This window comes from Lepus europaeus, chromosome 16 (assembly GCF_033115175.1).
Source record: "Lepus europaeus isolate LE1 chromosome 16, mLepTim1.pri, whole genome shotgun sequence".
In the NCBI taxonomy this organism is placed as follows: Eukaryota; Metazoa; Chordata; class Mammalia; order Lagomorpha; family Leporidae; genus Lepus; species Lepus europaeus.
In genome coordinates, this window is record NC_084842.1 from 91,395,915 (window position 1) to 91,422,083 (window position 26,169).

The following is a 26,169-nucleotide window of genomic DNA, read 5'->3' on the forward strand; positions in this document are numbered from 1 at the left end:
TGACCTTGGTGCCCTCTGCTGAAACATTGTATCCAGTGTCAGGTGCTGGGGGAGTGCTGGGTTGTTAGCTTCTCCTTTGCATATTGTTTTTAACTTTCATTTTTTATTTGAAAGGCAGAGAGAAAAGTTGTCCATCTCTGGTTCCTTCACCAAATGCCTGCAGCAGGCAGAGCTGAGCCAGGCCAGAGCTCCATCCAGGCCTCGTGTGTGGGTGGCAGAGACCCGAGTTCTTGGGCCGTCACCTGCTGCTTTGGGTGCATTCAGGAGGAGACTGGCTGGAACGTGAGGCAGGGCCTGAACCGGGCCGTCTGACGTGGGGCCCAGCTGCTTCCCGCAGCATCTTGACTGCTGCACCCAGCTCCTGCCCCATGTGCTGCCTTTAAAACAAAATTATTTATCTGTTTTTACTTATTCACTTATGTTTGTTTATTTAATGCCTGCCACAGGCAGGGCTGGGTCAGGCTGGAGCCATGAACCCAGTCCTCCATCTGGGCCTCCCTCCTAGCTGGCAGGGCTGCTGCCTCCCAGGGTCTGCGTGGACAGGAAGCTGGGCTAGGAGCGGAGCCACGACCTGCTCCCGGCGCTGTGGTGTGGGATCCCGCACCGCGCAGATGCCCACCAGCTCTGCCCTTCTCTCACACGGAGAGACCAGAGGGCAGTGTTGCGAGCAGGTGCTCTGCTTCTTCCTAGTCTGCATGGAAATGCTACAGTTAGGGTTTTTTGTTTTTTGTTTTTTTGTTTTTTTTTTTTTTACAGTGAGAGAGACAGAGAGAAAGGTCTTCCTTCCGTTGGTTCACTCCCCTAATGGCTGCTACTGCCAGTGCTGTGCCGATCCGAAGCCAGGAGCCAGGTGCTTCCTCCTGGTCTCCCATGCGGGTGCAGGGCCCAAGCGCTTGGGCCATCCTCCACTGCCTTCCCGGGCCACAGCAGAGAGCTGGACTGGAAGAGGAGCAACTGAGACTAGTACCTGGTGCCCCAACCGGGACTAGAACCCAGAGAGCTGGCACCGCAGGTGGAGGATTAGCCTAGTGAGCCGCGGTGCTGGCCAAGATTTATTTACTTTCTTTGAAAAGCAAGTAACAGAGAGAGAATGAATCAACCTTCTTCCATTCACTGGTTCACTCCCCAGATGATTGTAGCAGCTGGGGCTGGCCCAGGCACGCTTCAGGTGAGTGGGATCCAGCAGGGAGCTGGATCAGAAGTAGTGCGGAGGCTGGCGCTGTGGCATGTGAGTAAAGCCGCCGCCTGCAGTGCCAGCATCCCATATGGGTCCTGGTGGTTCCACTTCCAATCCAGCTCTCTGCTGTGGCCTGGGAAAGCAGTGGAGGATGGCCCAAGTCCTTGGGCACCTGCACCCGTGTGGGAGACCCAGAAGAAGCTCCTGGCTCCTGGCTTCAAGTTGGTCCAGTTCTGGTCATTGCGGCCATCTGGGTAGCGAGCCAGCGGATGGAAGACCTCTCTCTGCCTCTTCCTCTCTATAATTTGCCTTTCAAATAAATAAGTAAATCTTAATTAAAAAAAAAAAAAAGAAGAAGAAGAAGCAGAAAAGAGAAACAGTAGAGCAGCTGGGACTTGGTGCCAGGCACACGTTTGGGATGCAGGCATCCCAGGGGACAGCTTGGCCGCTGTGCCGCACGCCTGCCTTCCCGGCTGTGTGTGTGAAGCGTCTGTCAGCTGAGGAGACGGAGGCCATTGTCCTGGGGGGGGGGGGTGCCGGCACCCCCACAGGTGCACTTTGTGTTCCGTGGTGGAGGCCTGTGTAACGTGGATGCCGAGTGTGGCCGCAGCTGAACTGACGAGCGCTCTGTCTTTCAGGAGGGTTTGCGTTTGTGTATGAAGCTCAGGACCTGGGAAGTGGCAGAGAATATGCCTTGAAGGTAACGACACCGTTCATTTCCTTTTGCTCACAGTCTGTCCCGTCTGCCGCTTTGTTCGGAGCGCACGCCTGGAAGCCAGGCCCCCAGCTTTGGGGTGGCTCTTGGGGGCTGCCTGCCCTCTGGGACTGGCCCCCGTCTGCCAACATAAGCACTGGAGGAACACGGGCCTGCCAGCTGCCTGTGGGACGAGGCGTCCCCGCGTGGGGCTGTGGCTCTGGGTTTGTTCTCGGCTGCGAGGGCCCCACGCCTGTGCCACACGCCTCCTTTCCCTCGTTTCTCTCGTTTGACCCTGGCTTGTCTGGGGGCAGCCTCCAGCGCGCTGCCCCTTCCTCCTTATGACCTGAAGGTCAGGCCGGGGTGAGGGCTCGCAGGCGCCCCTGGGGTCTGGGCGGGGGGACGGGAGGCGAGCAGCCCTAACCGCTGTGTCTGTGCTGGTGCAGAGGCTGCTGTCTGACGAGGAGGAGAGGAATAGGGCCATCATCCAGGAGGTCTGCTTCATGGTATCCTTTGCCAGGCCCAGGCCACGCAGTGCCCAGCCCTCAGTCTGCATGCCCAGAGGCTGGGCTGGTCCCTGCCGGGAGGCCCCTCACTCCTGCCCACCCTCCTGCTCGTCCCCGCTCACCCTGTCCAGGCCACGTGTCCACCTGGACTGTCCCTGCCTTGTCCTCTGCTGGAACATGTGTCCTGGGCCTGGGCCTCCACCCGTGCTGCTGTCAGGATCCGCCTTTCTCCTCTCTAAGCTCTGTCTGCTCTGAGAAACCCTGGCTGCCTGAGCGGTGGCCAGGGTGGACATGGCCCCCCTGGCGTGGGATGGACGCTGGCATCACCGTGGCCAGCGTGGCCTGCTCCCATCCTCCTCACACCTGTCTCCTGGGATGCGCTGGGGTGCTGGCTCAGGGGGTGCTGGCGCGTGTCTCTGGTGGGCCGTGTCTGCTCGTTCTCCTTTAACGAGACTCCTGCAGAAGAAGCTCTCCGGCCACCCCAACATTGTCCAGTTTTGTTCTGCAGCATCAATAGGGAAAGAAGAGTCGGACACCGGGCAGGCCGAGTTCCTCCTGCTCACGGAGCTCTGCAAAGGTGAGACCCCCTGCGTGCTCCCTCGGGGCAGGAGGGGCAAAGGTGAGACCCCTGCGTGCTCCCTTGGGACGGGAGGGGCAAAGGTGAGACCCCTGCGTGCTCCCTCGGGGCGGGAGGGGCAAAGGTGAGACCCCCTGCGTGCTCCCTCGGGGCAGGAGGGGCAAAGGTGAGACCCCTGCGTGCTCCCTTGGGACGGGAGGGGCAAAGGTGAGACCCCTGCGTGCTCCCTCGGGATGGGAGGGGCAAAGGTGAGACCCCTGCGTGCTCCCTCGGGGTCGGAGGGGCAAAGGTGAGACCCCTGCGTGCTCCCTCGGGGCGGGAGGGGCAAAGGTGAGACCCCTGCGTGCTCCCTCGGGACGGGAGGGGCAAAGGTGAGACCCCTGCGTGCTCCCTCGGGATGGGAGGGGCAAAGGTGAGACCCCTGCGTGCTCCCTCAGGACGGGAGGGGCAAAGGTGAGACCCCTGCGTGCTCCCTCGGGGCGGGAGGGGCAAAGGTGAGACCCCTGCGTGCTCCCTCGGGGCGGGAGGGGCAAAGGTGAGACTCCTGTGTGCTCCCTCGGGGCGGGAGGGGCAAAGGTGAGACCCCTGTGTGCTCCCTCGGGGCGGGAGGGGCAAAGGTGAGACCCCTGCGTGCTCCCTCGGGACGGGAGGGGCAAAGGTGAGACCCCTGTGTGCTCCCTCGGGGCGGGAGGGGCAAAGGTGAGACCCCTGCGTGCTCCCTCGGGGCGGGAGGGGCAAAGGTGAGACCCCTGCGTGCTCCCTCGGGACGGGAGGGGCAAAGGTGAGACCCCTGCGTGCTCCCTCGGGGCGGGAGGGGCAAAGGTGAGACCCCTGCGTGCTCCCTCAGGATGGGAGGGGCAAAGGTGAGACCCCTGCGTGCTCCCTCAGGACGGGAGGGGCAAAGGTGAGACCCCTGCGTGCTCCCTCGGGGCAGGAGGGGCAAAGGTGAGACCCCTGCGTGCTCCCTCGGGACGGGAGGGGCAAAGGTGAGACCCCTGCGTGCTCCCTCAGGACGGGAGGGGCAAAGGTGAGACCCCTGTGTGCTCCCTCAGGACGGGAGGGGCAAAGGTGAGACCCCTGCGTGCTCCCTCGGGGCGGGAGGGGCAAAGGTGAGACCCCTGTGTGCTCCCTCGGGGTCGGAGGGGCAAAGGTGAGACCCCTGTGTGCTCCCTCAGGACGGGAGGGGCAAAGGTGAGACCCCTGCGTGCTCCCTCGGGACGGGAGGGGCAAAGGTGAGACCCCTGCGTGCTCCCTCGGGGCGGGAGGGGCAAAGGTGAGACCCCTGCGTGCTCCCTCGGGGCGGGAGGGGCAAAGGTGAGACCCCTGCGTGCTCCCTCGGGACGGGAGGGGCAAAGGTGAGACCCCTGCGTGCTCCCTCGGGGCGGGAGGGGCAAAGGTAAGACCCCTGCGTGCTCCCTCAGGACGGGAGGGGCAAAGGTGAGACCCCTGCGTGCTCCCTCGGGGCGGGAGGGGCAAAGGTGAGACCCCTGCGTGCTCCCTCGGGGCAGGAGGGGCAAAGGTGAGACCCCTGCGTGCTCCCTCAGGACGGGAGGGGCAAAGGTGAGACCCCTGCGTGCTCCCTCGGGATGGGAGGGGCAAAGGTGAGACCCCTGCGTGCTCCCTCGGGGCAGGAGGGGCAAAGGTGAGACCCCTGTGTGCTCCCTCAGGATGGGAGGGGCAAACGTGAGACCCCTGTGTGCTCCCTCGGGGTCGGAGGGGCAAAGGTGAGACCCCTGCGTGCTCCCTCGGGGTGGGAGCAGCAGCTGTGTACGGACCTCTGGGGTCTTCTGTGGGGCAGCACCGTCTCTGGTCCGCCTCTGGCGACAGGCTCCATGATGGTGTGTGGCCTGGAGTGGGGGACGCTGGGAGCTGCCCTGGCTCTGGGGTAGTTGGACACAGGGGTAGTCGGCCGACGCTGGCCACCTGACCTCTTAGCAGGTGCACAACCTGATCGAGGCGAGGCTCTGTGGTTACTGGCAGGACCAGGAGACACCTGTGCACTGGGGAGGGGTCTTCTGGAGAACTCCATGTTGGAGTCGCTGGAGCCCAGGCTGACTGGCTCCTCAGGCAGTGTGTGAACTGGACACAGGGTCTGCCTCTAGCTGCTGGAACATGCGATGCTGTGGTGAGGGCAGCGCCTCCAAGAGGGTGCACCTGCCTGTCTGGGAGGACCCATCCAGGGGTAGGGACACAGCGGCTGTTGTGCGTCTGTCGCCCAGATCCTGAGGGTGCAGAGAGGATGGAGCATTGTGAGAGCTGGGCCCACAGGTGCGTGTTGACGGCTGCAGTGGCCCCTGCCTGGTGGGGCCGGGCAGACAGAGCAGGTGGGGAGAAGAGAGTGTGCAGTGGCAGCTGCCAGGGAGCCCGTCGGGGGCCTCTGTGCCGAGGGACAGGAGAGATGCAGCCCCTCAGGGTCTGGGCAAGGGTGGGGTGGGGTCCTGTCAACTGTAGGGGTAGGAGTGGAAACGTGGGCACAGGCTGCCTGACTCGGCCCATGTGGGAGCCCCTGAACCAGGCTGGTGTCCCTGTCAGGGTAGGACCACTCCCCACCAACTCCAGGCCGGCAGCTGCTGCCCCGCCCCTCCCTGCTCTTTGATCTGAGGCCCCTTGGGCTCTGTCCACTCTTCGGGCTCTTTCTCTGTCCACTCTCCGTGCTCTCTATCCATTCTCCAGGCCCTCTGTCCACTCTCGGTGCTCTCCCCCCGCCCCCGGCTCGCTCTCCCTCCCGCCGGGCTCTCTGTCCACTCCCCAGGCTCTTTCCACTCTCCGTGCTCTCTATCCATTCTCCAGGCCCTCTGTCCCCTCCCCGGGCTCTCTGTGCTCTCTCTCCCACCCTGGGCTCTCTGTCCACTCCCCAGACTTGCTCTATCCACCCTCTGGGCCCTCTATCCCCTCCCCAGGCTCTGTCCACTCTCGGTGCTCTCTCCCCCCTCCCCGGGCTCTCTGTCCACTCCCCAGGCTTTGTCCACTCCCCAGGCTCTGTCCACTCTCTGTGCTCTCCCTGCCCCCCCCCCCCCGCCCCAGCTCTCTGTCCACTTGCAGGCCCTCTGTCCGCTCTCCTTGCTCGCTCTCCCCCTCTAGGCTCTCTGTCCACGCTGAGCTCTGCAGTGCGCGGGTGGTAGGCTGGGAGTACTGAGGGAACGCTGGCGTGTGCAGGGGAAGTCGGCGTTTTGTTCTGAACGTGGAAGCCTGGGGACGGCGGGAAGCAGTGCGGTGGTGCCTCCTTGCTGTGCACGAGGTGCTGCTCACGCTTCCCCACACACAGCCACCGTCCCACCCCCACCTTTCTGCTGAGGTGCACACATGCTCTGTCTGACTCGAGGGTGTCCTCACACGTGGCTCCCACGGCATCTCCCCCCGCCCAGGACCCCGCCAGGCTGCCTGCATCGCAGTCGGCTGTGAGGGCGCCTCAGTGCCTGGTTTTCCTGACGTCTCGGTGCTCCTGGCTGTGTCTGCTGCCAGGGCTCTTCATGGAGCTGGGACGAGACCAGAGCGCTCGGTGCTGCTGGCTCATGGCACAAGCCTGTCCCTTGTGGGTGTTGATTACCATGATCTGTCACGGTAAAGGGCATGTGTTCATTGAAAAATATGCAGACGATGACAGGGGTATAGATGCTTATAAAAAAAGGATTTTACTGTGCATGCTTTTAAAAATGTACTTTGTCGATCTGGGCCCTAGTTTTTTTTTTTTAAAGATTGTTTATGTATTAGAGAGGCAGAGGCAGAGAGAGAGGTCTTCCATCCATTGGTTCACTTCCCAGATGGCTGCAACGGCTGGAACTGGGCCAGTCAGAATCCAGAACCAGGCACCAGGCGCTTCCTCCAGGTCTCCCATATGGGTGCAGGGCCCAAGGACCTGGGCCATCTTCCACTGCTTTCCCAGGCCTTTAGCAGAGAGCTGGATTGGAAGTGGGACAGCTGGACTTGAACCAGTGCTGCAAGCCGAGGCCCAACCTGCTACGCCACAGTGCGCGAGCTGTTTCTGCCTCCAGCTTCTCTGGCTTCCTAGTAATGTACCCCGGGAGGTGGCAGGTGATGGCCCAAGTCAATCCCCAGGTGACCTCAATGGCAGGTGTGGGCCAGGCTGATCCTAGGAACCAGGAACCCCATCCGGCTTTCCCACATGTCAGTAACCCCAGGACTCGGGCCATCTTTTGCAAAAAACAGGTGCATGAACAGGGAGCTGGGTTGGAAGTGGAGCAGCCCAGACTGGAACAGGTCCTCGGATCAGGGACGCCAGAGTCACCAGTGGAGGCTTAACCTATGCTCGATGCCGGCCCTAAGCCGTCAAGATTACAGGTGCGGCCATCTCTGTGCCTACACGTCGTCCCCTGACACGAGGGGCACACGGCCCTGCAGTGGGTGTCTGAAGCCTCACGTTGTCACGGAGCCCGTGCCAGCCTGCTGTGAGCACCGTGGTCCGAGAGCCTCTCCTGGCTGCTGGGCAAGTGGTGCCCACTCAGTGTGCACATAGGAAGGGTCATGTCCCTGGTGGGGAGGGCCTGCGCACAGCATTGGTCTCCTGGCCCGGAACTGTTCTCTGGAATTTTCCGTTAGATATTTTCAGTTTGTGATTGACGGCCGGTAACTGCTCCCCTTGAGGTGTGCCTGTTTTCTTCAGTTCTGAGGCACCACGAGATACCGGGCTCGCTCTGAGGGGCCTGCCACCTGGGAGGGGAACTGTCAGAGAGAGTGTGTTTGCAGCTTGGGAAGTCCGGCAGCTGCCGTGGGTGAGAGCCTGCCCTGGGGGCTCCTGGTGGGGACCTGTGTGGCAGCAGGTGCGCTGTCTGCTGGAGGGGTTGGGGGTGGCGGCCCCTTCTGGCAGACAGGTCCTGTCTGTCACCCCCGGGGATCACCCTCACCAGGAATCTCCACTCACTCTGGGCACTGTCCAGGTGGAGCTTGTGCCCGGGCTGTCGTTCCAAGTGCCGGGTAGACTGAGTAGTATCAGGTGGGATGGGCAGAGACGGCTCCCTGGGTGAGCTGGGCGGGGGACTGCAGGAGATGGACCTCGGGGTGCCTCAGGGAGTGGGGGAGCTGCTGTGGGCGGGGCCTGTGTTTTGTGGCTGTGGCTCGGGAATGGCCTGCAGGAGTTGAGGTCAGTGGTCTCACTGGCCCTCTCGGGTCACACAGACTGCACAATGGAGCTACAGAGTGCTACCTCAGCAGGTCAATAGCCATCTGTTCCAGAGACACTGGGTCGTTACACTCCACAGCTGAGTTCACGTATGTGTAGTGATGGCTCTGTCAGCGCCGTGAGACACATGCCTCGGTTGTCACAGGCAGCCTGTCACTCTGCCAGCACACACGCTGTGTCATGGGCAGCCTGGTGTCACTGTCCGCACACACGCTGTGTCATGGGCAGCCTCGTATCACTGTGTCCGCACACACGCTGTGTCATGGGCAGCCTTGTATCATTGTGTCAGCACACACGCTGTGTCACGGGCAGCCTGGTGTCACTGTCCGCACACACGCTGTGTCACGGGCAGCCTGGTGTCACTGTCCGCACACACGCTGTGTCATGGGCAGCCTGGTGTCACTGTCTGCACACACGCTGTGTCACGGGCAGCCTGTCACTCTGAGGGGCCTTTCTCCCTCCATAGCCGTTGTCTGGCTCAGCAAGTAGTGCTGTCCCTTCGGGCTCTGTGGCCTGCTCACATTGGCTGCCTGTGGTGACCTGGGCTGGGGGCCCCATGCAGTCTGTAGTGACCTGGGTTATGCTTGCACCTACAAACTTCGTGCAGCACTGGAGCGAATGGCAACTGGGTTGTGCGGATGGGGCCTGCTCCTGCTGTGGTCTTGGCTGGGCGATGTATGTTCTGGGGTTGGCTGTGATCTCGGGCCAGGTGTCATGTATCCCAGGGTTGGCCATAGTCTTGGGCTGGGTGCTGTATGTTCTGGGGTCGGCTGTGGTCTTGAGCTGGGTGGTGTGTGTCCCAGGGTCAGCCGTGGTCTTGAGCCAGGCTGTGTGTGTCCCAGGTTTGGCCGTGGTCTCGGCTGGGCTGTGTGTGTCCTGGAGTCGGCTGTGGTCTTGGCTGGGTGGTGTGTATCCTGGGGTTAACCGTGGTCTTGTGCCTGGTGGTGTGTGTCCCAGGGTCAGCAGTGGTCGTGAGCTGGGTGGTGTGTGTCCCAGGGTCAGCCGTGGTCTTGAGCCAGGCTGTGTGTGTCCCAGGTTTGGCCGTGGTCTCGGCTGGGCTGTGTGTGTCCTGGAGTCGGCTGTGGTCTTGGCTGGGTGGTGTGTATCCCGGGGTTAACCGTGGTCTTGTGCCTGGTGGTGTGTGTCCCAGGGTCAGCAGTGGTCGTGAGCTGGGTGGTGTGTGTCCCAGGGTCAGCCGTGGTCTTGAGCCAGGCTGTGTGTGTCCCAGGTTTGGCCGTGGTCTCGGCTGGGCACACACAGTGTCCTGGAGTCGGCTGTGGTCTTGGCTGGGTGGTATGTGTCCCAGGGTCATTTGTGGTCTCAGCTGGCCTTTGTGTGTCCCAGGGTCAGCCGCGGTCTCAGGCCAGGTGGTGTGTGTCCCGGGGTTGGCCGTGGTCTCAGGCCAGGTGGTGTGTGTCCCAGGGTGAGCCATGGTCTCGGCCAGGTGGTGTGTGTCCCGGGGTTGGCCGTGGTCTCGGCCAGGTGGTGTGTGTCCCGGGGTTGGCCATGGCCTCAGGCCAGGTGGTGTGTGTCCCGGGGTTGGCCATGGCCTCAGGCCAGGTGGTGTGTGTCCCAGGGTGAGCCGTGGTCTCAGGCCAGGTGGTGTGTGTCCCGGGGTTGGCCATGGCCTCAGGCCAGGTGGTGTGTGTCCCGGGGTTGGCCATGGCCTCAGGCCAGGTGGTGTGTGTCCCGGGGTCGGCCGTGGCCTCAGGCCAGGTGGTGTATGTCCCGGGGTTGGCCGTGGTCTCAGGCCAGGTGGTGTGTGTCCCGGGGTCGGCTGTGGTCTCAGGCCAGGTGGTGTGTGTCCCAGGGTGAGCCATGGTCTTGGCCAGGTGGTGTGTGTCCCGGGGTTGGCCGTGGTCTCAGGCCAGGTGGTGTGTGTCCCGGGGTGAGCCATGGTCTTGGCCAGGTGGTGTGTGTCCCGGGGTTGGCTGTGGTCTCAGGCCAGGTGGTGTGTGTCCCGGGGTTGGCCGTGGTCTCAGGCCAGGTGGTGTGTGTCCCAGGGTGAGCCGTGGTCTCAGGCCAGGTGGTGTGTGTCCCGGGGTTGGCCATGGCCTCAGGCCAGGTGGTGTGTGTCCCGGGGTTGGCCATGGCCTCAGGCCAGGTGGTGTGTGTCCCGGGGTCGGCCGTGGCCTCAGGCCAGGTGGTGTATGTCCCGGGGTTGGCCGTGGTCTCAGGCCAGGTGGTGTGTGTCCCGGGGTCGGCTGTGGTCTCAGGCCAGGTGGTGTGTGTCCCGGGGTTGGCCGTGGACTCAGGCCAGGTGGTGTGTGTCCCGGGGTTGGCTGTGGTCTCAGGCCAGGTGGTGTGTGTCCCAGGGTCAGCCGCGGTCTCAGGCCAGGTGGTGTGTGTCCCGGGGTCGGCCGCGGTCTCAGGCCAGGTGGTGTGTGTCCCGGGGTTGGCCATGGCCTCAGGCCAGGTGGTGTGTGTCCCGGGGTTGGCCGTGGTCTCAGGCCAGGTGGTGTGTGTCCCGGGGTGAGCCATGGTCTTGGCCAGGTGGTGTGTGTCCCGGGGTCGGCCGTGGTCTCGGCCAGGTGGTGTGTGTCCCGGGGTCGGCCGTGGTCTCAGGCCAGGTGGTGTGTGTCCCGGGGTCGGCTGTGGTCTCAGGCCAGGTGGTGTGTGTCCCGGGGTGAGCCATGGTCTTGGCCAGGTGGTGTGTGTCCCGGGGTCGGCCGTGGCCTCAGGCCAGGTGGTGTGTGTCCCGGGGTCGGCCGTGGCCTCAGGCCAGGTGGTGTGTGTCCGGGGTCCGGTTTCCTGAGATCAGGACCTGGGCTGTGGCCAGGAGGGCGCAGCTGCAGCCCTGTGGTGATGTGAATGTAATACAGGTGTCTCTTTCAGGGCAGCTGGTGGAGTTTCTAAAGAAAGTTGAGTCGAAAGGTCCTGTGTCGTGCGACACGGTTCTGAAGATTTTCTACCAGACGTGCAGAGCAGTGCAGCACATGCACAAGCAGAAGCCGCCCATCATCCACAGGGACCTCAAGGTACATCCCTCCCCAGCCTGGTCCGGGTGTGGGGCTTGTTCGTAAGCGAGGCTGGGCCGTTTACCTGTGCGTAGGAGCTTGCTGGCATCAGGAACGGTTTTCTGGATGTTTCCCTTGGGAGCCGTAGAAGACAACGTTTCCCATCCCACAGGACTTGGTGACACGGAGGCCCTCCCCTCCCAGGCAAGGGCACCCGCTGGTCCTCCCGGGGCATCTACCCTGGGTCCCTGTCCCAGCCCGTGTGCTCTGCCTCTGTCACTGCAGGGCCCAGGCCCTGCTCTCTTGCCTGTCGTCAGTCCCTGGGAAGGCAGAGCTCCCTTGGTGTAGCATCTTGGAAGTGGGAGGTTGGCGGGTGGTCCAGGGGTGGGCTGAGCGTGGTCTTGCTGACTGGCCTTGCCCTGGAGCCCACGTGCCCCGTTCCATGCCCGTCTGTGTTCTGGATGGATCGCCTGCATGAACACTGGGCTTTGTGGTGGCCTGTGCTTCCCGGTTCTCGAGCCATGTGAAAAGGCAACTGTGTCGTCACACCCTGTGGGCTTCTGACTGTAGTCTTTCCTGTGGCCATGGCCCAGGACGCCACCCTCCGTGGCTCTGGGTTCCTGTGCTCAGGTAGCCTGGCGGGGCAGGAGCCTCGGGGGCACTGGCCTTCTCTTAGAGTCGGTGCAGTTGAGTGTTGCGTGTCTTCGTTCTTACTGCCTTCTTGCTGTCTCTCCCTTGGCTTTTGTGTTTGATCCCACGGAGACGCTGGTCTGTTAAGGTGCCCTCTGCGGAAGTGCTGCCTTTTTTTTTTTTTTTTTTTTTTTTTGACAGGCAGAGTGGACAGAGAGAGAGACAGAGAGAAAGGTCTTCCTTTGCCGTTGGTTCACCCTCCAATGGCCGCCGCACCGCGCTGATCCGAAGCTAGGAGCCAGGTGCTTCTCCTGGTCTCCCATGGGGTGCAGGGCCCAAGCACTTGGGCCATCCTCCACTGCACTCCTGGGCCATAGCAGAGGGCTGGCCTGGAAGAGGGGCAACCAGGACAGAATCCGGCGCCCCGGGAGTGCTGCTTTGAGAGCCACTGCACTCCTGAGCAGCTCCCTGCCACCCGCATGGGAGACCTGGGTGGAGCTGCTGGTTCCTGGCTTCAGCCTGGTCCAGCTCTGGCTGTTGGAAGCCGTTTGGGAAGTGAACCAGTGGCTGGAAGACGTCTCTCTCCCTCTCTCCCTCTCTCTCTGTTTCTTCTTACCTGCAAATAAATGAATAATCTTTTCTTTAAAAACGTTTCATGTGTTGTCGGGTCTTCTGGCTTTTGGTCTAGGTTTTGCTCCTCTTTTGTGTCTCATGAGATCCAAGAGTAACCGAATCCACAGAACTTGGATGCTGCCCCCACGGTGGCTCTGTCCCATAGGCAGGCGGTCTGTGCTGGAGAATCCTGCAGCTGCTGCGGCCCCAGGTGCTGCGGGCATGTCTGGGGAGCCAGCGTATTCCTCAGCGAGTCCGTGCACCACTGTCACTGTTGTGTCCGATTCCGGCACCGCTGCTACCCTGCCTGACCCCAGCACTGCCGCCACCCAGTGGTGCCTGCGCATGGCCTCTGTTTCCAGCGTTGGTGGAGTGGGAGAATCCTGAGTGTGGCTGCTGACCGGGGCAGGCTCAGCTGAAGCCCACGAGCAGGCCTGTCTGTGGCCCAGGGCCCTCCGGTGGCTTGTGCTGGCTTTGCCCCGCGTGAGGGCGTCGGCATGTGCACGTCGCAGGGCTGCGGGATGCCTTTGCTGTTTTCTCCCTCTCTGCACGGTCGGTCTTGTGCACCTGGGTCCTCTGTTGCCCCTGGGGGCTGTGCATCCCAGCAGCTCCCCCAGCAGCTCCCCCAGCAGAATGTGGGGTGTGCATGGCCGCTGTCCGGCCTCCCTCTGTTATGGCGGCCGCCTCCGTTGCCTGTGTTTGCCGAGACTCAGTTGCCTTCTCAGGAGAAGTACCTTTCAGGGCATTTTTGGCTGTTTTCTCTCTTTTTTTTAATTTTTATTTATTTGACAGAACTAGACAGTGAGAGAGGGAGACAGAGAGAAAGGTCTTCCTTCCGTTGGTTCACCCCCCAAATGGCTGCTATGGCCGGCGCTGCGCTGATCAGGAGCCAGGTGCTTCTTCCTGGTCTCCCACACGGGTGCAGGGCCCAAGCACTTGGGCCATCCTCCACTGCCTTCCCGGGCCACAGCAGAGAGCTGGACTGGAAGAGGAGCAGCCGGGACATAATCCAGCACCCGTATGGGATGCCGGCGCCGCAGGTGGAGGATTAACCAAGTGAGCCACGGCGCCGGCCCCCCGTTTTCTCTTGAACCATCTCTGGCCTGTTGGTTCTGTGGCTTGTGCTGCTGCTCTGAGTGTCCATCTGTACCCTGCGTTCTCCCCGGCTGGCCCTTCCCTCTGGGCAGGTCTGCAGTGTCTCGTGGAGGCCACACCTCTGCCTTGCTGTGGTGGGGAGTGGAGGGGGGGTGCCCAGAGCCACCACCTGGCTCCATCTCTCGGTGCATTTGAAAGCTGCGCGGGAGGCGGAGCACAGCTCATTGTCAGGGCCCCCCAGAAGGGCACTGCGACTGGGTGGGGATCGCTGGAGCCCCTGGTCTTGCTGCGCCTCCTCGCCGCTCCTGTGGACCTGGGCCAGTGGGGCTCCGTCTGCTTTAGCTGTCTCCCAGCCATTGGCAGCGGAGGACTTTTCCCTGCGGTGGGCCCTGTCCACTTCCCGGAGTCTGTTGCAGTTCATTTTGGGTTAGAAGTTCTGGTTGTTTTGCAGTGCTTGGTGTCCGAGCTGCTGTCTGTGTGTGTGTGTGTGTGGGGGGTGTTCAGCCTGGGTGAGGACAGCACCTGACGTGGCTACAGTCGACCCTGACTTCCAGTGACTTCATTGTGTGCACGGCCGTGTAGATTGGGGTGCGGTTTCATGTGGTTTCAGTGGCCTTCACATGGTGTTCTGGATTCGGCATTTGATAGGAACATACGCACGTGGATGCTGGACAGCAAGGGTCTGAGGTGCTGCCCCCGCGGTGGGTGGGGCCTCGGCTGGCCTGTGAGGTGCGGCGTGTTCCGGGCAGCCCCGCAGTCGTGGCCGGGGCTCGCAGGGGCTGTCCAGTGAGCTGCTGGCGAGTCTCACGCTCCTCTTGCTTTCCTGGGCGCCGGTCCGGTCTGCACCCAGGCTCACGGCTGTCTTTGGATTTTGCAGGTTGAAAACTTGCTGCTGAGTAACCAGGGGACCATTAAGCTGTGTGACTTTGGCAGCGCCACGACCATCTCGCATTACCCCGACTACAGCTGGAGCGCCCAGAAGCGGGCCCTGGTGGAGGAGGAGGTGAGGCCCAGCCCCTGCGGTATGTCCACCACCAGAGTGGCGCAGGGTCTGTCCTGGCCCAGCCCCTCAGCCCTGGCTGGGACCTCCACGTGGATTTCTCCCCGGATGTCTTCTTGTGGCATGAACCTTCTCCGGTGCTGTTTGCCGGTGCACGGTGCTGTGGTGGTAGGCGTGGCTGCCATGTTTCACTGCTGTCCTTGTCCCGGGCTCGCAGCATTCTGAATACAGCTGTTTAAAAAACCATTAGAAGTAAACCTCTGTGGGAAACCCCCGGCGGGCAGTGCGGGCCACCTGGACATGAGCCAGCAGGAAGGGCGACCAAAGGCACCACAGGGCATGGAACGTTAGCCGTGCCCGAGCCATCCACTTGCAGCCTGTGGTCAGGCTACTCACCTCCTGGAATGGTGCCCATGCATTGTCCAGCAGCCCAGTGCAACGTGGGGCAGCAGAGACGGGGCAGGCAGCCTGGGCACGCGGCTGCTGAGAGGATGAGCGAGGGGCAGTGCCTGTGTGTCCTGCAGAGGGTGCCCCTGTGCGGCCTGCTGTGAAGCCAGCAGGCCTGTGGCCATGAAGGATGCCACCATTTGTGCCAAACCAGCTCAGAGCATGTGGCTCGGCCCATTTCTGATCCAGAATCCTCACCTCCACGCTCATGGGGCCCAAAGCCAGGCTTCTCTCTAAGTTATTTGGCAAGCTTAAGGGACAGATAGGGCTCTGTGAGCCAGAGAGTCCCCCGACAGAGGGGACGCACGCCGCACGGGACACGCACGTCGCACAGGAGACGCACACCGCACAGGGGACGCACACCACACAGGGGACGCACACCACACAGGACACGCGCACTGCAGAGGACACACACTGCACAGGACACGCACACCGCACAGGACACACACACCACACAGGGGACGCACACCACACAGGACACGCGCACTGCAGAGGACACACACACTGCACAGGACACGCACACCACACAGGACACTCACACCACACAGGACACACTCCCGCCAGCACGGGGCCCCACGCCTCCCCCCTTGCTATTGCAGAAGGACTCTGTCCTCCTGTGGAATCCATCTGGAAGCTTCTAGAGCAGTGCTGTCTGTGCCTCCCACAGGCCAGAGTGTGAGCTGCTCTGTGAGGGACACCTCACCTGAATGAGCGGTGTGCACCAGGCAGGTGGTCCCTGGCCATCTGGCTTGACATGGGGGCTGCTGTGGAGGGGAAGATGGCTCGAGTGCAGTGGCATGGGCACCGCCTGTGAGATGGGCGCTGACATGGCAGCGTCTGAGCAGTGGGGGTGGGACGTGGCAGCGCCTGAGCAGCGGGGGTGTGGGACGTGGCAGCGTATGAGCAGTGGGGTATAGGACGTGGCAGCATCGGAGAAGGGTATAGGACATGGCAGCGTCTGAGCAGCGGGGGTGTGGGACGTGGCAGGATGTGGCAGCGTCTGAGTAGTGGGGTGTGAGACATGGCAGGACGTGGCAGTGTCTGAGCAGTGGGGTGGGACGTGGCAGCGTGTGAGCAGTGGGGGTGGGACGTGGCAGACGTGGCAGCGTGTGAGCAGCGGGGGTGGGACGTGGCAGTGTCTGAGCAGTGGGGGTGGGACGTGGCAGGATGTGGCAGCGTGTGAGCAGCGGGGGTGGGACGTGGCAGCGTGTGAGCAGCGGGGGTGGGACGTGGCAGCGTGTGAGCAGCGGGGGTGGGACGTGGCAGCGTGTGAGCAGCGGGGGTGGGACGTGGCAGCGTGTGAGCAGCGGGGGTGGGACGTGGCAGCGTGTGAGCAGCGGGGGTGGGACGTGGCAGCGTGTGAGCAGCGGGGGTGGGACGTGGCAGCGTGTGAGCAGCGGGGGTGGGACGTGGCAGCGTGTGAGCAGCGGGGGTGGGACGTGGCAGCGTGTGAGCAGCGGGGGTGGGACGTGGCAGCGTGTGAGCAGCGGGGGTGGGACGTGGCAGCGTGTGAGCAGCGGGGGTGGGACGTGGCAGCGTGTGAGCAGCGGGGGTGGGACGTGGCAGCGTGTGAGCAGCGGGGGTGGGACGTGGCAGCGTGTGAGCAGCGGGGGTGGGACGTGGCAGCGTGTGAGCAGTGGGGTGTGGGACGTGGCAGTGTCTGAGCAGCGGGGGTGTGGGACGTGGCAGGACGTGGCAGTGTCTGAGCAGTGGGGGCACTGGCCACCAGCAGCCTCCCCTCTGTCCCCTGCAGATCACGAGGAACACAACACCCATGTACAGGACGCCAGAGATCGTAGACTTGTACTCCAACTTCCCCATCGGCGAGAAGCAGGACATCTGGGTGAGGGCTGCAGCCCCAGTGCACGGCCGCCGACCTCCATGCCCAGGCTCTCGGTGCTGCAAGGCCTCGGCCTTCCTCGGCCTCCCGTCCTGGCCGACGGGGTCGCCTGTGCCTGTTCTTGTTGGTGTGAACTGTGGGTCCTCCTGCGTTGAGTTGGCTAGGGTGTGGCCAAACCACAGGCAGGCGCCGCCCACCCTGCCCTGCTGCCCCTGCCTGCCTTGGACCCTCAGCCTCTGTCCTCCCGCAGGCTCTGGGCTGCATCCTGTACCTGCTGTGTTTCCGGCAGCATCCTTTTGAAGATGGAGCAAAGCTTCGAATTGTGAATGGGAAGTACTCCATCCCCGCAGACGACACGCAGTACACGGTGTTCCACGGCCTCATCCGTGAGTCCTGATGCCGTTGGCCAGTGGGGCCCCGGAGCACTGGCCTCTGGGGGGCGTTCAGCTCACTGCCACGCAGCCCCCTCTCTGGGGCCTCCCACGCAGCCCCCTCCCAGGAGCCCAGTGTCTGAGTGGTAGGGCGGGGCGGGGCAGTCAGTGGCTGCTGGCTCCGGACCCCCAGGAGCAGGCTGAGCTCCCAGGGCCATGCTTGTGCCACAGGTGCCATGCTGAGGGTGAACCCCGAGGAACGACTGTCCATCGCCGAGGTGGTGCACCGGCTGCAGGAGATCGCGGCTGCCAGGAACGTGAACCCCAAGTCACCCATCACGGAGGTGCAGACCGCGGTGGGGGTGTTGCTGGGGATGCCCCAGGGGCTCAGACCCAGGGGCTGCCCTGGGGCGTGGCTTCCGGGGGGCCCTGCTCTCTGGCCTGCGGCAGCCAGCCTGTCTTGCCCTGGCTCTGGGCCTTGTGAGGGTCCATCTTTGTCCTGCAGTGTTTGGGAGTCGGGGCTGCAGGCAGAGCCCAGAGCCTGGCTGTCTTCGACTGGGGCCCCTGTGCAGCCCATGTGTGGGAAAGGGCCGGCGAGGAGGTGCCTCCCAGTCTCCCCTGACCCGTGTTTGAGAGAAGCCTCATGCCAGAATGGGGACCAAAGGTGCACGCTGTGGAGAGAAGAGATGCAGCGCGGACCAGCCCAGGCGTGGGCGGAGTGGGTCTCGGGCTCTGCTCCAAGAGGCGGAGGAGGAAGGAGTTTGTAGACCGGTGGCCCGCGGCTGGCCTCACTGCCACTGGACGTGTGTAAGGCAGGAAGCATGGGCCATGGCCTCCGTCATGTGTGACAGCGGCAGGTCCTCGTCACCACTCTGTGTGCCCCATGGGCGTGGCCCTCAGGGTCCCCCACCGCGAGGTGGCCACAGGCAGGCCGGGCTGCAGCAGCAGCCACGCGGTCCCGGGCTTTGTGGGGTCCATGTGGGTGTCAGTGGGCTTCTCGTCACTGTAGCTGAGATAGCTGACAGGAGCCCCCGAGGGCAAGGAGCTGCATGTCAGCTTGCCGTTGGGGACGGTCCTGGTCTGCCATTGGGCAGCCACAGGGCTGTGGACATGGGGAGGCAGTGGGGAGGGTCACGGGGGAGCCAGGAGGCTGTGGCCATCTGAGCCCCCTCCTTCTCAGCCCACCCCATGTGATGGCCACACGGTGTGCAGCACAGTGCTCTGGTCAGGCCGTGAGGGCCCCAGGGCCTCTGCACTGGTCCCCGTCCCAAGTTCCTGCCCTCCTGGTCTGCCCTGGAGGGGGCCTGCTCTTCTGGACCCCCCTTCCTACGTCTTGTCCGCTTGTCAGCTGGGGTCGGCTGCCGAAGGGGTGTACAGTGGCAGAGCAGTCGGTGTGACTGGCCGGTGTCCTCACCCAAGAGAGACCCACGCCAGGAGGTCAGCAGTGGCAGGAGGCGGAGGGCACCCCTCCCCCGCAGCCCAGGCCAGAGGCCCCCTGCAGGGTGGTGGGAGCTGGAGCGTGCTGAGTGCCGGAGGGGCACTGGCGTCATCTGTGACCTCAGGGATTCCTGTGGGTGTGGGGTCACTGCTGGGGCGAGGGTGGCTTCCAAGAGAAGGGGCCGCTCCTGGACGTGGACCCTGCAGCAGGGCGCCTCTGCTCCCTGTGACAGGAGCCGTCTGCCAGCTGCCCTCAGGTCATGGACAGAGTGGGACAGGGGAGGTCTGGGGCCTTGCCCTCAGGATGTACTGCTGGGGCCCTCGACAGAGGGGCCACTGGTCAGTGGGACCACCAGGGGTGTGGATGCAGCAGCAAACCCCCGCGGGCTGCGTGGCTCCCACACAGGGCCCAGCTAGCCGCAGCACTCGTTCACGGCCCTGGAGAGGCAGCTGGCCAGGAGCCAGAGCCCAAGACTGCCCCGGGCCCACCGGGAGGGGGAAGAGGAGTCTAGCCAAGAACAGGGGCCCTGGGCTGTGAGCCCACAGGGCACTCGCGGCGAGGTCGCTGCCTGCTCGTCCACAGCGCCTCCTGGCCACAGGAGAGGGGAGAGCCGACGTGTGCCGTGCTTCCCTTGTTACAGCTCCTGGAGCAGAATGGAGGCTATGGGAACGTGGCGCTGTCCCGAGCTCCACCCCATCCCAGGGGCCCCATGAGCAGCGGCTACGGTGGAGGTGAGTGCAGGGCCAGGGTCTGCAGCCAGGACAGACAGACAGCCTGCCCAGACCAGGTGAGACCAGCCGCAGGAAGAGCTCGGGCAGGCTCCCGTGTCTGGGTCCTCCCCTAGGGCATCGGCACTGCCCTGTGCGGAGTTACTGCTGACAACCAGAGCTGCACAGGGGCTGTCCTGGGGCCTGACTCACCTCCATCTCTGGCCAGCCCCCACCCCCCGGAGTTAAGCCATGATGTAGACGACCTCCTGGGGCAGTCTTGCTTGCAGGACAGGGACCCTGAGGGGCCTGGGGTGTACGGAGAGGGTCTGGGCTGTAGGGAAGAGGGGCCTGGGGCTGGCCCTAGTTGGCTTCGGTGGCGGCCTTGTGCAGTGGGCACCTGTGAAGAGGCTGAGTGTCCTCAAGGGAGTGTGGAGGGCCTGGTGCAGGATGGGGAGGTGCAGCAGGCCCCCACCCTGACCCTGAAGCCTGGGACCCAGCATGGGTGCCGTGGCTGCCGTGGCCTCTGCTGGTGGCAGGGGTGTGACCGAGTGGGGTGATGCTGTGAGCATGGGGTGCAGGTCGGCCCTGTCTCTTCCTGCACCAGCTCCCACCACCAAGGTTGTCCTCAGTCCCTGCACTGCTCACACCCAAGCTGGTGGTGGCCAGGGGCTCAGGGGCTTCCTGTGACCATGTGGGCCCCTGTCTGGGTCTCCACAAGGGCTGAGGGTGGTGGTCTGACCGGCTGGGCTCACGAGGGGCCCCGATGACTGCGTTCCTCCACACAGGCCTGGCGCTGGCCGAGTACGACCAGTCCTCTGGAGGGTTCCTGGACATCCTGTGGGGTGGGACCGAGCGGCTCTTCAGTAACCTCAAGGACACCTCCTCCAGGGTCATCCAGTCTGTGGCCAAGTGAGTGCGGAGAAGCCCTCGGGGCTGCGGGCCTCGGAGCCCCCACGTGCTCGCTCTCTGCGGCCACTGCCCCGAGGCGTGAGCTCCAGGTGGCCCGGACGCCGAGCTGTGGGTGTGCAGGCGGCTGCTGGCCTGTCTTGGGCGATGAGAGATGGAAGCCGGGGCTGGCAGAGCAGCCATTCCTGCCGGGCAGGGGTCCATGACTGAGGCGTGCAGGGTTGGCGTGGCCCCTGCGGGAGGAAGGCGGCTGCCCTGTCGCTCAGCAGGGCTTCCTGGGAAGGGATGCAGAGGGGAGGGGCACCGTGGGTGGACACTGTGGCTGACCCCCAAGCTGGGCAGTGGAGCAGTGAAGGCAAGGAGGAGTGGGGACGCAAATGGGCACACGTGTGTTCTCAGAAGGCAGCAAGTGCGTGTGTATGAGCACACACTGGTCCCTGTGACCGTGCACACGTGAGCACACACTGGAGCCATGGCATGGCCAGAGGAGGGGTGCAGGATGTGCCGCTGATGTTGGGGTCGAGACAGCAGGGCCTAATGCAGCTGAGCGTGGTGTGGGGCCTATCGGGCACCAGGGTCCTTCAGGGGTCAGCAGTGAACTGTGACACCTCATGGGAAGGTCGTGGTCATTGCCAGGGCTGTGCCACGATGCTGCCGCGCACCACTGCTTCCCGCTGGGGGTGGTGATGTGGGGCGCAGGCAGCAGTCCACTCAGCTCCGCTGCTTCCCGCTGGGGGTGGTGATGTGGGGCGCAGGCAGCAGTCCACTCAGCTCCGCTGCTTCCCACTGGGGGTGGTGATGGGGGGCGCAGGCAGCAGTCCACTCAGCTCCGCTGCTTCCCACTGGGGGTGGTGATGGGGGGCGCAGGCAGCAGTCCACTCAGCTCCGCTGCTTCCCGCTGGGGGTGGTGATGTGGGGCGCAGGCAGCAGTCCACTCAGCTCCGCTGCTTCCCGCTGGGGGTGGTGATGGGGGGCGCAGGCAGCAGTCCACTCAGCTCCGCTGCTTCCCACTGGGTGTTTGTTTTGTTTCTCTTGCTGATGGATTATATGTTCTGTGGCGAAAAATCTACACAGCGCCGGCGCCGTGGCTCAATAGGCTAATCCTCCACCTAGTGGCGCCGGCACACCGGGTTCTAGTCCCAGTCGGGGCACCGGATTCTGTCCCGGCTGCCCCTCTTCCAGGCCAGCTCTCTGCTGTGGCCCGGGAGTGCAGTGGAGGATGACCCAAGTGCTTGGGCCCTGTACCTACATGGGAGACCAGGAGAAGCACCTGGCTCCTGGCTTCGGATCGGCACGGTACGCCAGCCACAGTGCGCCGGCCACAGCAGCGGCCATTGGAGGGTGAACCAATGACACAGGAATGCCTTTCTCTGTCTCTCTCACTATCCACTCTGCCTGTCAAAAAAAAAAAAAAAAAAAAATCTCACAGTGATGCTGCCTGGGCCCTGTGTGCCTGGGGTGTGTGGGGCATTGGGCTCCCCTGTGTCACGCGTCTGCCCTTGTTTGGGGAGGCCCTCGCCTCCCCGAGTTCCCATGTTCCCCTGTTTACATTATCGTGCGGTGTCTTCTGTGATGGGTTTGTAGTGTGTTGGGGGGCCTTAGTCTGTCTGAGCCTCACTTTGGGAGTTCTGCTTCGCTCTGCCAAGGGCGGGTGGTGCCCCTGAGCCCTGTACCCTGCCGGCAGCCTCCTGTGCCTGTCCCAGGGTCAGCTCCTCCCGCACAGCTGCTCTCTCACGTGAACTTAGGCTGCGTCTGCAGGCCCCGTGGGTCAGGCTGTGTTGTCGACTCTGCGCCCGGCTCAGGGGACGGTAGATTGCTGTGAGTGGGCTGTAGCCACCAGTGTGTGTCCGGGCGTTCGGGGCCTTCCTTGTGCTGCTGGCCTCCGTGCCCAGCCAGCACCTGGCGCTGTCTGCAGGGGCCTTGTGCCCCGGCCCTGCAGCCTGTGTGGCTGAGGCACTCCGGTGCCAGCCGTGCTGCTTAGCTCCCAGTGTTCCTCTTTCTCATTGCAGCTATGCCAAGGGCGACCTGGACATCTCCTACGTCACCTCGCGCATAGCCGGTATGCCTCAGCACAGCTCCAGACCTTGGCCTTGTGGACAGCCACAGACTTACCAAGAAGTGCCCTGCGGCGTTATCCCAGAGGCTCAGCCTGTGTCCAGTGCAGTGGACCAAAGTCTGGCACCCTCTGAGTTCAGGGAGGGAGGTGACACACAGCCAGGCCTATAGCACCTGGTCTCCTGTGGGTGTCAGGCTGAAGTGGCCTGTGCTCACAAGCTCTCCCCTGGAGTCTTGGCGACTGCTTTGACCCGAGCTGGTCAGCCTGGTGACAGCTAACTCGTCTGTGTGCCTGGCCAGTGGTGCAGGCTGGTGTCCATGGAGAGGGGGGGCATGGGAGGCTGCCTTGCTGGTGCCCTTGGTGTGGCCCAGCTGAGCTGGCACTGCTTACTTTGTTCAGTGATGTCATTCCCGGCGGAAGGTGTGGAGTCGGCCATCAAAAACAACATAGAGGATGTGCGGCTATTCCTGGACGCCAAGCATGCGGGCCACTACGCTGTCTACAACCTGTCCCCCAGGACGTACCGGGCCTCCAAGTTCCACAACCGCGTGAGTGCTGGGCTTTGTCTCGCTGCAGTAGTGGTGTGGCCTCTCCACCTCAGCTGGGGGCTCTGGTGGCTGGGGCTGCGACAGGAGCCTTGGAGGAGCAGCGGGCCTGGGAGGCCAGGGGGCGGAGTAGACTGGGGGCGGTGGCAACACTGAAGGCTTCCCTGCACCCCGAGGCTTCCGTGGCAGACAGACGTGGTCTGGGTTGTGCCTGCAGCTGTCGGGAGCCCCAGTGCCAGGGGCTCAGGGAAGACTGCTCTGTGTGGGGGCGCCGGGCTGAGCAGAGCCTCCCACAGGTCTCTGAGTGCGGCTGGGCTGCCAGGCGGGCGCCTCTGCTGCACAACCTGTACAGCATCTGCAGGGACATGCATGGCTGGCTCCGGCGGGACCCCAAGAACGTCTGTGTGGTGCACTGCACGGTGAGTGTGGGCGGCCATGCCGCGCGGGACTCCCTGCATGTGTTGGGCCCCACTAGATGTTCTTAACCTGGGACATGGTGTGGAGGAAGGCGTCACCAGAGGACAGCCTGCCTCGGGGAGCCCAGGGCCTGTGTCCAGGCCACAGCTGGGGGCCCCATCCCTCCGGGCAGAGCCACTGTGTGCGGAACTCCCATGGGGAGGGACGGCCCTGTGTGGCCTCATGGGGCTGCTCGGCCGTGTCAGACCCTGCCCCTGCCCCTGCCCCTGCTTGCCTGGGGCCAGGCTAAGCCCTTCCCTCCAGATTTCCTTCTGCAGGCCAGGGTCAGGAGTGAGCCCCGGTGCTGGTGGAGTCGCGGCCGTCAGTCGAGTGTGAAGAGACCTGAGGTGGCTTCCTGGAGCAAGCGTGGAGGCTGAGGCTGAAGCAGCCTTGTGCACGCGCGCACACACACACATACACACGTACATACACGCGCACACACACATACATACATACATGCGCACACATACATACACACATACATATACACATACATACACATACACGCGCGCACACACGTACATACATACATGCGCACACACATACATACACACATACACACATACATACACATACACGCGCGCACACATACATACACACACATACACACACGCGCGCACACACGTACACACACATACACACGCACACACATACATACACACATGCACACATACACGCGCACACATACATACATACATACACGCGCGCACACACATACATGCGTGCACACAAACACACACATACGTGCATACACACACGCATACACGTGCACACACACGCATACACGTGCACACACACATACACGCGCACGCACACACGCAGGAGGAAGGACTGCGTGGCAAGGGCTGGGGCCTGGTGGCCCCTCAAAACCACTCTCTTGTGAGAGCTGACTCAGTCCCCCAGGAAGAGCCTTCCTCCAGGACTCCCCGGCTCCACTCCGTGTGGCCACAGTGGCTGGGCCCCCAGGAAGTGCCTTCCTCCAGGACTCCCCGGCTCCACTCCGTGTGGCCACAGTGGCTGGGCCCCAGGAAGAGCCTTCCTCCAGGACTCCCCGGCTCCACTCCGTGTGGCCACAGTGGCTGGGCCCCAGGAAGTGCCTTCCTCCAGGACTCCCCGGCTCCACTCCGTGTGGCCACAGTGGCTGGGCCCCCAGGAAGTGCCTTCCTCCAGGACTCCCCGGCTCCACTCCGTGTGGCCACAGTGGCTGGGCCCCAGGAAGAGCCTTCCTCCAGGACTCCCCGGCTCCACTCCGTGTGGCCACAGTGGCTGGGCCCCAGGAAGAGCCTTCCTCCAGGACTCCCCGGCTCCACTCCGTGTGGCCACAGTGGCTGGGCCCCAGGAAGTGCCTTCCTCCAGGACTCCCCGGCTCCACTCCATGTGGCCACAGTGGCTGGGCCCCAGCTTCCAGCGTGTGGCTGGTGGCTGTGGTGCAGCGGAGCCAGTGGGGGCTGGTGGGCTGTGCTCCTTGCTGAGGTCGCGTTCTCTGTGGGCTTGGCCCGTGGGAGCCCCACGTGGCTGGTGAGGAAGTCTGCAGGGGGCATGCTGAGCCCGCGCCCACCGCCTGTCTGTCCACCAGGACGGGAGAGCTGCGTCCGCCGTGGTCGTCTGCGCTTTCCTGTGCTTCTGCCGCCTCTTCAGCACCGCGGAGGCCGCCGTGTACATGTTCAGCATGAAGCGCTGTCCCCCGGGCATCTGGCCATCCCACAAAAGGTAGCGTGTGGCCCCCAGCGCCGTGGCCTGAGCTGCTGCCCTCTGCAGGCCGAGTCTGCGCCACAGCAGTGCCGACTCAGCTGTAGACTGGAGCCTGGAGGGGCCCGGCAGGAGTGGGCTACACGTGGCAGTCGGCTGGGGTGGCCAGCCTCAGGTGGGCAGCTGCCCGGCTAGCTCCTAGGCCTGAAGTTTTCCAGCAAGCATTTGAGCTCGGCGTGGCTGCTGTCTGTCCCACAGAGCCCACGTGGCCTGGGAGATGCTGTGTGAGGCTGTGCCATGGACCCTGTGTGCACAGATCACCTTGGATCTGTCCACAGCTGCTGGAGGCAGGGGTGTGTGCCACAGGGAGCGCGTCTTCCCAGTGGGTCCTGTGTCAGGCTGGGTTAACAGGCGGTGCTCCCCACGTTCCACAGCCACCCCAAGTCGTGTCTGCCCGGAGGGTCTCCCACAGCGGCCTGGCTCCTTCCCGCAGGGACACGTGGTATCACTCCCACCCTGACAGCTGGCGCGGCCTCCCGCTGCCCAGGCCCCAGGGGCAGACACGGCCAGGCGCTGCAGTGCGGGCTGAGTGTGCTGCCTGGGGCTGCAGCAGGCGGGCGCGGCGGCGTCCTGCTGAAGGCACTGAGTGCAGCTTCCACAGAGGGCGCTGTCCGCACAGTGTGAGGTCAGGGCCCCTGGGCAGGACTGGGAGCTAGAATCCAGTGGAGGTGTTTGACGTGAAGGCGTGCTCACGCATGAGGAGCGCCTTCGCGGGGCTCCTGGGACAGTCGGGCACTGCTAGGGAGCGAGCCAGGGGCGTGCAGTGCAGCGACGCACCCCTCGCCGGGATCCAGTGAGAGCTGCCTCCAGCGGCCACACGCGCAGCTGCAGCCAGGAGATGCACGAGATGGAGCAGAAGAAATAATGGCCGGAAGGCTTCCCAGATGAACCACAAGCCCAGGAAGCCGAGCGGACGTCACGAGGACCGGGAGGAGGTGGTGCGGGTTCACGCCCAGCACAGAGCCGAGCCCTGGCACGGCCGGTCCGCGGTCCCAGGCAGGGCCTTGGGGGAGAGATCAGGAGACAGCAAGCACTGGACGTCAGGAAAGGCTGAAAGGGGCCGGGCCGGGCAGGTCGGTGGCACGATGGCGTTCCCAGCCAGCTGCGTCGGTCTCCAGAGCAGACATGGTGGCCGTGGTCTGCTCGCATAGGAAGGCGAGACCTGGCTATGTGTTGTCCCAGAGGTGAGGCAGACGAGTTAAAGGTAAAACGCCAGGGAGCAGTTGCTACGCACTCGCCATCTGTTCTCAGTCTTGGTGGGTCGGG

General features: G+C 63.6%; 1 protein-coding gene across 3 annotated transcripts in view; it reads left to right on the forward strand.

Moving 5' to 3' along the window:
• GAK (cyclin G associated kinase) overlaps positions 1–26,169 on the forward strand; it is a 54,592-nt gene that overhangs the window by 14,404 nt on the left and 14,019 nt on the right. For 2 of the 3 annotated variants that reach the window (XM_062213450.1, XM_062213451.1), the window contains exons 2-15: positions 1,816–1,877; positions 2,318–2,377; positions 2,840–2,954; positions 10,927–11,069; positions 14,263–14,388; positions 16,586–16,675; positions 16,923–17,058; positions 17,275–17,387; positions 19,122–19,212; positions 19,977–20,100; positions 22,107–22,156; positions 22,553–22,701; positions 22,995–23,117; positions 24,731–24,864. In XM_062213450.1, the coding sequence (XP_062069434.1) occupies positions 1,816–1,877; positions 2,318–2,377; positions 2,840–2,954; positions 10,927–11,069; positions 14,263–14,388; positions 16,586–16,675; positions 16,923–17,058; positions 17,275–17,387; positions 19,122–19,212; positions 19,977–20,100; positions 22,107–22,156; positions 22,553–22,701; positions 22,995–23,117; positions 24,731–24,864 (1,516 nt within the window). Of the gene's footprint in view, positions 1–1,815; positions 1,878–2,317; positions 2,378–2,839; positions 2,955–10,926; positions 11,070–14,262; positions 14,389–16,585; positions 16,676–16,922; positions 17,059–17,274; positions 17,388–19,121; positions 19,213–19,976; positions 20,101–22,106; positions 22,157–22,552; positions 22,702–22,994; positions 23,118–24,730; positions 24,865–26,169 lie in introns of those variants that run through there. The other variant, XM_062213452.1, reaches the window with a different exon arrangement.